General features: G+C 47.5%; 1 protein-coding gene across 1 annotated transcript; it reads right to left on the bottom strand.

The window, feature by feature from the left end:
• Positions 1-181: 181 nt before the first annotated feature.
• On the bottom strand, positions 182-12,762 carry LOC120850120 (acyl-CoA synthetase short-chain family member 3, mitochondrial). The gene is made up of 16 exons (XM_042286491.1): positions 12,749-12,762; positions 9,494-9,638; positions 6,936-7,124; positions 6,421-6,561; positions 6,220-6,357; positions 5,317-5,493; positions 5,142-5,252; positions 4,707-4,747; positions 4,538-4,641; positions 3,583-3,678; positions 3,462-3,525; positions 3,280-3,361; positions 3,089-3,211; positions 2,904-3,003; positions 505-680; positions 182-361 (listed from the first exon to the last, which is right to left on the bottom strand). The coding sequence occupies exons 1-16, from the start codon at positions 12,760-12,762 to the stop codon at positions 266-268; spliced, it is 1,797 nt and encodes a 598-aa protein (XP_042142425.1). The 3' UTR covers positions 182-265.
• Between the last annotated feature and the right edge of the window lie 246 nt (positions 12,763-13,008).

Here is a 13,008-nt window from a genome sequence, read left to right as displayed (position 1 = left end):
CTTTTTTTAAAAAAGTTAAATTGCCTTTATGGTCCCTTTAAAAGGTCTTCTATTTCCAAGGCAGAGCTGCAAATTTAGGACAGTAGAACCAGTGTTGCAGCAAGTTCTTTTCTTCTCGCATGATTTTCCTTTTCTTTTTTTTTTTTTTTTTTACCATAAAGGAGTACAGCAACCTTGGGGAAAATGTGCAAGTTTGAGTGATTGAAGTATCGGGTGGCTCTTGGGTGAAGTTGGTGTGGGGAACTGAAGGCTCTTTAGGGAGTCCCTACACTGGGTTCGGTGCATCGAGAGCATAGCCCAGGTTTTTCAGCGAGGCCATAATGGCCTTGTAGACAGAGGGATCCTCGATGGTCACAGGAATCTGAAATAAAGGTTGACGATATCACTTGGGTGACAAGAAGAATGGAGTACTTTCATCAGCCAGAGCTTCCGAACAACCCTAGGGCTGACACTAAAGTAACTAATACGACACTTGCACAGTTGCAGCGTGTTGTTACGGCTTGCCTTGACTGGTTTTCCCCTGGCGAGGTCGGCAATGGTCTTCCGGGGAATCTTTCCCGAGTGGGTCTTTGGCAGAGCTGGCACACAAGTGGCCAGTCTGAAGGCCGCCACCGGTCCCACGTCTATGCGAACCAGTTCGGAGATCTGCCCTCTGATCTCATCCAAGGATCTGCTTACATCTGAAGAGAGTGAGAGATGACCGACTCTGCAGGAGGCCAGAAGCGCCACCGGGGTTACGGGATCGAGCGCTGGCTTTGCAATTTGGACGTTGCAACATTAGGGAATTGTAGTAGACCGTTTCCGCAGTCCGCTAGGCTCCCGGATAGCGCACCGTAATCCGCCACAAGTCCTTGAACTATGCAGACAAGGCTGGCGGCGCACATGCGCAACTGCGACGTTTTCTTTGGGGATACCGTAGCAGAGGAGAAAAACCATCTACTACAACTCCCTATTCACTCGCGTAGTGTACGTGCGAGTTTGCGCAGAGTACCGTAAGGCATTCCACAAGGTGTTGCCAGAAGGACAGACTTGTGAAAAGGTTCAGTAGTTGCGAGCTAACGTTAGTTTTTCGTTGCATAGTTGTCTGTTTAGCGTACTGGACCGCCATGTACATAGCCGAGCGTTGTATTGAATGTTGTGAAATGGAATGGAATGTTTGAGCTGTGCTTGAATCTCAAATCTCTGGGGAAGAAAAATGTTGAATCACACGATTTCCTCTGCTGACGTTATTTCTCTATTTTTACTTGTCCAGTTGCGTGATTCTTATTTTAAGATACAAGTTCTGATGTTACTTTTCTCAGTCTTGAGCCCGTACCTCGGCAACCTAATATAGGAATAAAACAAAAAGAGTACTAATAAGGTGTTTTTTTCTTTGTAGCATTCCTCAAATTTAAAATTATATTTGTTTTATCCTCAAGAAAAAAGGAAGTTTTGCGCATTGTTCATACGCCGTGCGAAGCAGTTCATAGAAGGTTCGGTTGTCGGTGGAAGAAGGAATGCTTTTGGCATTCTGAACGCGTAAACGTCTTGATAAGATAACATACGTCTAATTTAAAATGCTCCTGCATATACAGTAATCGCTCGTTATACCGAAATCACTTTTTTCGAATTATTGTTTTTATCAAAGCGTTGTCCCTACCGAAATGCTTGCATTTTTAACCGGATTATTTTAATTATTGGCGGCCGACTACGCTTATTCGAAGGCCGCGGTGCCGAAAGCACGCAAGCCTGAACCACGGTGGCCTACACGGAGGCGCACGTAGACCCTTCCATTCTTTCCCCCTTCTACACCGAGGCAAACGGCAAACAGGGAAAAAGAAGTGAACAGGTGACGGAAGGCAGAGCGCCGCTTCCGATGCGCCGACGCGGAGGCACGGACAGGAAGCAGGGGGCGCGTTGCAATATTGGTGAAGCCTAGTCATAAAAAAGTTTAAACGATGCTGTGGCCAACGTGACCGTAGATCTCTCTGGCAATTGGTGCACGTGATATGTCACGTGTGAGGTGGATGGTTGCTCGTAGGATTCCTTGCAGGCTTGCGCCCGCTCCGTCCGCTAAGTTTTATCACATTGAACGCTAGACGAAGGCTAGCTACGGTCACGTGATGTGGTCACGTTGGCATGATAAGTGAGAAGGAAAATGAGAAAGATGCGAGGTGTCAAGGGAGCTTGGCTTGTGGAGGCTATGCGGCTGACGTCATGAAGCCGCAGGAGCAGTGTCAACGTTGCAACGCTACTCACGGCGCCGGCGGCCGACGCCGCCAGACTCCTGTCGAAATCGGGTCAAGGGAGCGATGGAGTCCGGAGGATATCATCCTTCGGGAGGCCCCGACGCACTCGCCTGCGTCGTATTACAACCACACGTGTGTCGCAAAGGAGATTGGGAGTGTTTACCGAAAGTCGCTTAGATCGGCGAGGTTAAAAACTGTCCACCATGCTGTCCGAAGCCCCCCTTCTGTGCTCGATCTCTTGTGTCCCCTCGTTGTCTTTCTCACAACTTACTGGCTCTTTGTCTGGTAATGGAGTTCGTACCAGCCTACAGCGTAATGTTTCCGTCCACCTTCGAGGCTGCCTGCACTGTTTTTTTTTTTTTGGCTCCATCGCTTTTATCGAATTATTGCTTATATCAAATTTTTTTTGCTGTCCCGTTGACTTCGTTATAACGAGGGATCATTGTATCTTTACATAAAAGTGAAATTCAGTAACGCTCCGTTAGGATTCTTTTACTACAGTCCTTGAGGTGAAAACAAGTATAGCTCATTTGCAATCTTTTGTGACCTGGGTTACTTTATTGAATTATCTGCAGAAGTCCAAAAATGCATGTGCATCTATATGATGTGTCCCAAAAGTGCTGCACAAGCCTGAGGTTTCCCTACCATACACACATGACAATGTACAGTACCTACCATTCTTCAGTACAAAGAGAGCAAGCGGAACCTCTCCCTTAATTTCGTCCGGAACCCCCACGACCGCGCAATCTGCGACGTCCGGATGCTTCATGATGGTCTGAATGAAAGAGCGAAAATCGACGCATTTGAATTGGATGGTACGTTGCGCCCCCTCCCTCTAGTGGCCACTGCCAGTTATTCACCTCTTCTATCTGGAAGGTCGAAAGGCGGTGCCCCGCCACGTTTATGACATCGTCGCTTCTGGAGAGGATGCTGATGTACCCATTCTTGTGCCGAATACCGATGTCCATTGTGTCGTAGTAGCCCTATCGTAGGAAACATGGAGGAAGTGGGTTATCTGCTGCCCTTTCTTAAAATTGCAGCTAGAGGCTACCGGAAATTTCTCGAAGTACTTGACAACAAAAGCGTCGTCTGCCCGGAAGAGTGTCGAGAAGGCTCCTGGGGGCAGCGGCAATCTGGAAGACGCCGATTTCGTGTGACTGTGCCCACTTTGCAAGATAGCTTAGAGTCACCGCCACCGACTGGTGAATAGGACGCTTTAAGTAGAGTTCTCACCGGACGGCCACGGTACCGAGCTGGTTTGGAGCTGCTTCCAAGCCGTCGTCTAGCAGCACCCTAACTGAAACGTTGCAATATCAGACGGGTACTCAAGCAGCAATACCGGCAGCCACATTACCATCCCACCCTGGTACTGGGACTCCCGTTGCTTCCTCGGGTACATCCATTGAGTTCCCCAAACCGACGCACGTGGCTGTCGCTGGTGAACCCATTTCTGAAAAAGTAAGCAACGCCTAACCATTTCATATGCTATGTACACAAATGTGTACATCTAAAACCCTCGGGTTTTTTTTTTTTTTTTGGGGGGGGGGGGGGGGGGTAATTTTTTTGGAGGGGGGGGGGGGAGGGGGATATGTTGAACATTGAGTCATTTTAACAATTTTAGTGGGAAAATGTTTTTGACGATAAATGGCGAGCGGCATTTGAAATGGTTAAGGCACGTTCACACACTTTAAAGGGGCAGTGCAACTATTTTAATGTTGAAAGAATTGGCAGTTTGCATCTTTTATATTGTTTATGCAAGCCCAAGTGACCAAAAACGCGTCACCTTTCCCCGAAAAACTGCTATTCTGCTGCGTAATCGCAAAGCGAAAAACAAATTATTTGCCTGTGGCGGTTACGGGAACCAAAAAGACAGCGTCACTGGATGATACGCGGAAGTGAACAAAACCTGTCCCCCTCCGCTGCTACGCTCGCCGTCAGCCCCGGGGCGAACCGCCCTTTGTGTTGATCGCTCGCCGCAACCTTCGATGATGCTAATCCTTTAAAAGTCGACAATCGCTGAGGAAGCGGCTGGGGTCTCTGAAGAAAGGACCGAAGGGGAAACCACGTGAACCCCCAGAGTATGTCACTCTAAAGTCGACATGGAGATTTGAGAGGCACTTTGACCTTCAATTTGTTTCATTTTATTTAAATAAAAACTAGTGCTCGCAAAAAAATACGGCTTTCTGTTTTTCGTTCTATAGGTGAGGCATATAAATTTTCGCAGTTAATTGGCCGAAGTCTGAAAATCGTTGCACCACCCTTTTAAGTTTGTCGGCTGAAGCCTGCAGTTTACTTTTATGTGTGCTTACCTGTTTGCCCCCAGTCGACCAAGACGGGAACGCCAAATGTCTTCGCCGTCCAGCTCCTTGTGCCTTGATCACATCGTTCTCCACCCAAGAATACTTGACGCAGCCTACGCGGACAGGCGGCTCAGCTCCGACCCTTACACTTGTAATGTATAAATGAATATTGCCTTACTGCTTCATCGGGAACTTTTTTGCAAAGCATCCCTCGGGATCCTGCGAAAAAGGAGCCCCGAACACGGCGGCGTGGCATTATCTCGTAGGTTCTCGAACCGAGTTCTTAGGAACTCGGGGGTTCCCTGGACTACCTTCGTGAGTTCCTCGAGCTCTCCAATCTTAGCTGTCCTTGTCCCCGAGTAAAGTGCAATTCCTACTTAAACGCTGTCCCCGAGTAAAGTGTAATTCCTATTTAAGCGCTGTTTTGGCTAATCTTCATTAGAGTAATATGGTATAGCTTCGTCGGCTGTGGGCATTGCAAAATGCAATAGTCAGGCACGCAGGTAAACAATATTTGACCGACACGTAACCCGTAAACCCTGCTGCTACCAGAATTTGGACAGTCCGTGCTTGTTCGGCTTTGAAAAATAATTTTGTTGCCTTTTACACTCACTTCTTTCCGAATGACTCTCATTGCTGTGGGTGCCGAGAACATGCCGCACACACCGTGCTGTTTGATCACTCTGAAAAAGCTGCTGGCATCTGGCGTGCCCACGGGTTTGCCCTTAAAACAGGTAAGAAAACGGTTGAGATGTCTTTGGGCTGAAACTGCTCGCAAGGCAACTAACCTCGTACAACACGGTTGTGACACCTTTGAGAAGAGGGGCGTAGCATATGCAAGAATGGCCAACAGCCCAAGCCAGGTCTGAAGCTGTCCACCAAATGTCATTGTCTCTGACGCCATACACATTCTCGAGTGTCCAGAGAAGGTTGACCGCGTGTCCTCCTGCGGGCCGTACGACTGCCTGTTGGAGTGTGATGTCAAAGGGCACCTGTTAAACAGTTGACATGCCAAGTCCAAATAGGTTACTAAGTTGCTATACAGTCTGGGCGGGGGGGGGGGGGGGGGAGGAGGGAGGGAGAGAGAGAGAGAGAGGAGGAGGAGGACATGGTACACAAAAGGTAATCCGAAACACGCCGATCAAAGCTGTGCATGTGCGTTTTTCATCTCTCGAATGCCACAGAAAGTTGTTTTTGGGTATGGTGGAAAGAACTTGAATAGAAGCATTGAAACGGCAGGCATTTAGCTGAAAGACAACTTCTCCGAGCACTGAAAGCACTGTGTGCCACGTTGAGGATTTCGGAACGTTCATTACGAGAGGTAATTTTGTTTGTATTTGCCATAAGGAAATGATCACTGGATGTGTCGATCATGGTCTCTCCCAATAAACAGTTATTGGCTCGATAGAGTCGGGGTGTGCAAATACTGGTGCCAATCAAAAAGGGCTATGTCATCCCTATCTTCAAGGCTTCAAAGAGAGCTGGCACGCCATGGTTTACCCTCGCCCTCTGAAGGTTATGAATGACGCAGTGCTGTTCGATTGGAACCACTATAAGCACCCCCCCCCCCCCCTCTCAAACTCTAAAAGTCCCAAAGATACACACTCCGGATTGCTATTCTATTCCATCAGCATAGGTGACCTTGTGTTTTTCTACGATATAATTTCATCAGTGCAAACCTTAGCATCTACCTTGGGCAGTCCTGTGGTACCGGAAGTATACAGCAGATATAGAGGCTCCATGGCCTCGATGGGGACACAGTCTACCGGATGCGCGCCGCGGACAACATCCTGCCATATCTCGTCTCTGCCGGCAGTCATTGGAACGTCCTGGAAAAAGGAGCGAAAGTAGTCGATGCCATGCATTGCTGTAGTATCACCAATCAACCTGACCCTGTCGTTTTCTCCTCTGAGGAAGATGAGGCACTTCTTCGGCTTGTATTCGGACAGGCTGATTGCCTCGTCTAGGATGGCTTTGTAGGGTACCAGTTTTTTAGCCTCGATGCCAAAGTTGACGGACAGGCAAGCCTCCGCCTGGTCGTAGGAGAGCAAAAACATCCAGTGTCTGTTCCAGTGCAGCGACAAGCAGATAGGAATCCAACTCGCAGAACCCCAAAAGAAATCAAGAGAGGAGCCTCTTAAGAAATAGTTGATCGCCACTCGGGCTTCTGTATACCCCGTTTCGCCCTACAATGTACTGCGACGCACGCTACAACCTACCGGAACCAATTCGTAGCTCGGAGCAAGTCGCATGACTTCGCGCTCCCCGTGCCGCTCCGCCCAACCCGAAGAACATGGGACACCCTCGGGGCCACGGATTTGCTCTGATGGTTCGTAGTGTCCGTTGCAGTCCATCCGTCTAAGGTGAAATGGATAGGAGGATTCCAGATTACGACCATTCGAGTTACCTGAGCGTGGTTTATCCGAACCGCGAGCTCCTTGGCTGCGAAGCCCCCGAAAACGAGCGAGTGCACGGCTCCGATGCGTGCGCATGCCAACATTCCGTACACCGACTCCGGTATCATGGGCATGTAGATGATGACGCGATCGCCCTTCTTGATGCCCCATTTCGAGAGGACGCTGGCAACCTTTGACACCTGTTGAGATATGGAAAGAGGAACAGATCGGTCGAATTGGTCTTGGAAGACACGGGTAATGTGCTTTAACTCTTTCCTGACCGCGTCCATAAAGGTCCATTCACACACTTGCGCTTTACTACGACCGACTGAGACAAAACACTTGACTACTTACGACCGGCTGCATTACTGCGCAGCCAGTCCTAAGCCATCGCAAGAGGCTTAGAAACCGGTCTTGTATTAGCCGGTCGTTGTCGAACAGCCATCGATCACCGGTGATCGATGGTTTTCAAGTGCCATCAAGAAATAAGTTTGGTGCGGAGAATTATGTTCCACAATCTCGTGGGAAGCCGAAGAGCTCTAGTTTCGGTTCCAACGTGGTTTGTTCTTTATCACGAGCTAGTGGTCTGTCAAAATAGTCCTGGGAAAGGTGGTTGCAGTTGTCTCACATGGCTAACTGGGAGAATCAGTCTTTGTAACAAAAAATGGCGTTATTTACATAACTCAACTGCATTGTGGCATATTTGTTTAGACCTCAAGAGCTCTGGGGACACCTTTAAAGATGTTATAGGTGTCGCTTAATAGATGGTAGTCGGTAAGCACCACTATAAATTCCAATGCCGTGCCGAGCCGGCGTGCAAGTTTTGTGTTCCCAGCAAGGCGCACAAAAATGCTAAATATGAGGAAACTGCAATCAAGGCTATGACTAAACCAAGGTAGAACACAAAGAAGGCACGCTGCTGGGGATGTGAGGTGTACTATCTCTGTTTCACCAATATAAGCATTCCTTCGTTAAAAACGTTGTGTTACGGAGGCTAACTTTCTGATGAACCGAAAATAGACAATGTCAATTAGAGTACATTAACCTTCAAAAGTAACAGCCGTGGGTGTGGGGCACATTTTCTATATTTAGATTATTTTTATCTACCGTTTAATTTGACATATATCTGCAGAAGTTTCGGCCATTATACGCCTTCCGCGTGTACATTGCATTTTCAAAAAATAAAATTTGAAAATATTTTTTAACGTATCAATTTCTGTTTCTTTTGAAAGAACAACTAATTGACCACATATTGTTCCATACGCAAGTTAGGAAAAAAAGCGCACGGATCCTACTTTTCCTGTGGTCAGGAAGAACTAAAAGGGCACTGACACCTCCCAAAGTATATATAAATATAAATAGATTTATTTTTTATTTTTTTGCTGGCGATTTATAATGGTGTCGGAAGACTAACCAATCTATGTTTTGCTACAGCGTCACGCATATTTTTAATAATGTCAAAAAGCGCTACTGATCGAAACTGAAACTGGACTGGGGAGGAAGAAGAAATATAGAGGAGGACAGAGAAATCACGTAGCTGTGCAACTTTTTTTTTTTAATCAACGTATTTGCTGTTTTTTAGAAGCCACAAAAAATGGGTCTCATATTTTTTTTCTATGTTTAATATTGAGTGTGTAATCGAAGTATAATACTTTTGATTATACTTGGTGGTTTTTGTCTAAACCACAGAAAAAGGCACGTGACCAAGGAGAAGAGAGTGAGCGCGACTCAAACCGGCCAGTTCTCGATCGGCGGTTTTTGCGAGGAGAGAAAACAAATTTAGATGGGCTCTCGTATGTCATGTACAAATAAAAACTTTGGCGAGCATAAATGCCCTGTTTGTGTCCCTGGGCCAGTTGGTTTAAAGCTAAAAGAAACAGATCAAGAAACTAAAAAACACAAGGATTAAGGCAAGAGGGATAAGGCAAAGTTCCTTGTCTTGTCCTTCTTGTTTTGGTCCTTGTGTTTTTTTCGGCGATGTTTTCCTTGGCTTGTGTTTGCCCCGAAACAAGGATCCCGTGACGTGAAGCCTCTGCGCGTTCGCCGTGCCCACAGCAGCACCGCCCCAGTGGCGTGACGTCACAGCCGAGTAGCATAACTTTTAATACTGCAGATGGGGCAAGTGGTTAAGGCATATAATTACGAACCAGCGCACAGGTTGACAGTCACTCAAAATTCTAAACACTCAAAAGGAATACAGAACTGAACTATCAACTCATAACCTGTGTTTAGTCAAACCTCTTCTTTGACCCCAAGGAATAGGATGGCAGCCCAACAACCAAGAGAAAGAAAAAATGAGACAAGGGGTCAACGAAGGGAAAGTTTGACTAAATACAGATTATGAGTGTTGGGATTTTTTAATGACTGTCGGCCCGTGCGCTGGTTCGTAATTATGGATAACTTTGCAAGCTGCAAGAGCTACGACCCCAACAAGCCAATCGGAGCGTCGCAGCGAGGCACTTGTCAACGTGTCGTCAGAGTGCACGTCTCCTGTGGAGAGCTGCCACGCCCGTCGCGCTGAATGGCTTCAGGGAGCCGTTGCATAGCGTTCGCTCTTTGCCAACCATACCTGTTCCTTGAGTTGCGTGTAAGTGATCTTGGTGACCGTCTGCGTCACAGGGCTGTCGTGGATGATGGCCACCTTGTCGCCTTTCCCGGCTTCCACGTGTCGGTCTACCGCGTTGTAGCAGACGCTGATCTCGCCCCCCGGAAACCTGCGTCAGTCCTAGGATACAGCTCACCTTAAAAGTGCTGAATCTGGCTTTCTACGTGGTATATATATAGGCAGTTTTTTTTATTTTCACAATTTGTTTTAAAAAGCGACGTGAAAGTTAGACTTGAGCGGTTTGTGCAGATGAGTTATACGACCAGGGGGACATTATGTAGATGGCTAATCTTTGCAATAAGTCGGCTAATTAGTTAACATTCGTTAATTAACTTTTTAATTAGTGAAAATAGGCATATTGTTCCAATTAGAAACTTACTGGGGGTCATTGAAAACCACTAAATCAACTCTTTGTGAACGACTTGAAGCTCGTGGGAAACTCAGGGACGCGCCAAAATTACTACTCGTGAAGCAGGCGCAAAGCTGCCACAGTTCCAGCCGGAACCTTTCCTTCTGCTTTTTCCCATTTGCCCTGTGGTAATTTTCTACCATGATCCTCCTCTTGTGCTGTGTAGACGCTACCATTCCCTATGGTCTGATCTGGTTCTAACTCCGAAAATGCTACTTCGATTGCATGTTTAATGTATTCTCTTGCTTCTTCCCCCTCTACCTTTGTCCCTCCCTGTGTGGTTAGTGTCTGCTGGAACCCCTCGGTCTTTTTTTTTCTTCTGTGCACTGATGTGTTCCCAGAACCTTTTTACCGCATCCCAATTCTCTGGCGTATCATCCACTGAACCCCTGCCTTCCCAATTTGGCGCGTATTTATGCTAATGCGTCCCGCTTTGTTTCCTGAAAATCCTCCCATTTTGATGCTACTTCAGCTGGTGTGGTTCCCTTTTTCTTTGCCCATCTGTGTTCTCTTGCTGCCACTTTTTGGCGTCTCGGACAGTTGCGTTTGATTGCGTTTGAATGCGTTGCGGCTGCGAGAAACCAGGACATCCCTGCTGCTTATATCGTGTGCCAAGATGATTCCTTGAACTGGGTTCCACGCTTCATACGAAGCACGCATGCGCCGGTGACTCGTTTTCGGTTCTCGACGCAATGCAGTCAAACGCACTCAAACGCAAGTGTCTGAACCGGCCTTTTTTAAACTCGTTATCTCACCAGCCTTTTAGCTTGCGTTTTAGTTTTCTTCCTCGTTGTTTGATTCGATATTTCTCTAACTCTCTTTTGAAAACACTATATCTGTCCCTACTCTTTCCGGCTGTTTGAATACTCTGTTCTCGATCCGCTTAGATACCTCCTGTAATTGTTTATCATTTAAGTTATTTAATCTACCCTCTGGTTTTTGATTGTGCAGTTCTGATTTTACTGTGTCAAATTTGGTCTTGATTCTCTTGTGGTCGCTCCCCAGACTTTTTTTGCCCTCCTCATCTATTTCCATACCTCCTAATCTGTTGTATAGCTCCCCAACGTTGCTAGATTTCCTCCCAAAAAGGCTCCGCATGCATCCACCAGGTGCACATTAAAAGATCGCTTAATTAGCTTTAAATTTAGTTTTCTTGTGCCTTTCAACGAAAGACTGGTATTTTTGAGGCTATGCTGCAACATGCAACACATTAAAGATTAAAAAAAAAAAATAAGCGCTGTAATTTCGTTTTTGTACTCCCCTGATGCAAAAGCCTTATCCGCGGAGTCCCATGGAGCGCAGCCGGCGTTGTCTGTAACCGCGAAAAACGGCACCTATATTTCGGCTGAGCGAAACGAGCAATAAATTCCCAATGGCTGCGGCGCGTCATAGTTCCAAGGAGCGCCACCCCACAGAGAAGGCCTGTTCCTGGCGCTGCGGCCCGCGTGCCGGCAAAAGCGAGAGGGTGGCGTGCGGGCGGCCGCAGCGCGTTGCCTAACCGGCCCCTGCGGAGAACAGCGGGGCGCGCTACTTCTACAAAATGAAAAAGAGTCTCTGACTAAACGAACAAAAAAATATATAAACAAAATAAAATACGTTTGCAAATTTGTTGTGCGAAATAAGAGCGCAGCTGTTGGCGAGGAAGAAGGGAGGGTACGGAGGGGAAGATGTGCCCGACACCCCCCAGAAGAGAAGGGCGTAGCGCTCTTCTCGTGACGTCGCGAAGGAAGGCCATCGGGGGCGCGCGGCGAAGCGAAGGCCACGCGCGTGGATCCACCGTCGTAACGCGCTTTTAGCCCCTGTGAGGCAGACCAAGTTCTAGGCTGTATAAACACACACACAACCCAATTTTTTTAGTCACATGCACCAGTCTTATTAGCTAAAATGAAAGCTGCACATAGCAACGGGTCTAGAAAATATTTTGTTACACGCGCAAAATATTACGCCGCTAAATAATCGTTATGAAATGGTACGAGGTAGGCGTATAAGAGAAAGCATTGAGTCACGCAATTATTGCTGCAGGAATGCATATTTTACACAGAAATACTTCGACAAAATGGCGAGACACGCAGTGATTGGACACAGCGAAACAGATCACGGTTAAAAATCAGGTGGACATAGTCAACGCGGACACGGCTAGACAAGTGTCACTTACGATCATGTAAGCGATGTTATCGCGTGCAGTCACTGAATTCTTGCATTATACCCCGGCCACATGGCAAAATTAATGTAATTTCGATCGAATGACATTATAGGGTCGACAAATCAGCTTTTGATTAAGTAGCGGGGAACCGAATTGGTGTTGAGGTCACGTGACGCCAATTTTCCCGTTAAATTTAGCGCGGTCACGCCGACGCCACGAAACACGGAAACGGGCGCCTAACATCTGCGCTCCAAAAATAGCGTAATTGCTGTATCAGCGCGAGAAGAAGGTTCGCACAGTGGGAGGTCAACTAGGGCTAGCCTTTTATTATGGCGCCTCCGTGATCTGCCCGGGCACGAGCTTGCCCGGCACGAGCTTGGTTCACTGGCGGAGCACGCTCCCGTTACACCTTCCTTTTTCTTTCTTTTTTTTTTTTTTAACACACACGAGCGAAGTCGAAGTAACCAACGAACAAACAAAATTAACAAACTGCACCCACTAGGAGAGAAAGAAGAAGCCACCGATGTGATCGGACGTGTTTTCTCAAGCTCTCGACTTTTTCGAAAATGCTCGGCGCTAAGCCCAGCCCCGAGCTGCCAAGTTCGGGCCCCCCTTTTGGATCTTCGGGGGATTGTCCCTCGGTAAAACCGGAAGATGCGGCCAGGACTTCGAGCAACGCATCGACCAGCCACGGTCAACCAGAGGCCATGGACACGAGGAATGCGAGTAACGCCGGTCCCGCCACTACCACGACGGGAGCAGGACCTGCTCCAGCCTCGATACTAAACAAATCGACGATGGGGTGCTCAACAGTCTTCCAATTTGGTGAGCCCTCCACAGTCCCAAGCACAGCCCAATCTGTCGAGCTAGTCTTAAGGGCTCTCCTTTCGAGCATATCGAAAGAGAGCCTTATCGATATTTTCAAAA

This window comes from Ixodes scapularis, unplaced genomic scaffold (assembly GCF_016920785.2).
Source record: "Ixodes scapularis isolate PalLabHiFi unplaced genomic scaffold, ASM1692078v2 PGA_scaffold7__128_contigs__length_106722199, whole genome shotgun sequence".
Classification (NCBI taxonomy): domain Eukaryota; kingdom Metazoa; phylum Arthropoda; class Arachnida; order Ixodida; family Ixodidae; genus Ixodes; species Ixodes scapularis.
Note: the sequence above shows the minus strand (reverse complement) of the source record. Positions and strands in the feature narration are given on the sequence as shown.

Bases quoted from the DNA above. Each gene is read 5' to 3' on its own strand.
- LOC120850120 (XM_042286491.1), bottom strand. The intron at 7,125-9,493 runs GTATGGTTGGCA...ATATCTCAACAG, and splicing joins ACACGCAACTCAAGGAACAG to GTGTCAAAGGTTGCCAGCGT. The intron at 4,642-4,706 runs GTAAGGCAATAT...CTGTCCGCGTAG, and splicing joins AAAAAGTTCCCGATGAAGCA to GCTGCGTCAAGTATTCTTGG.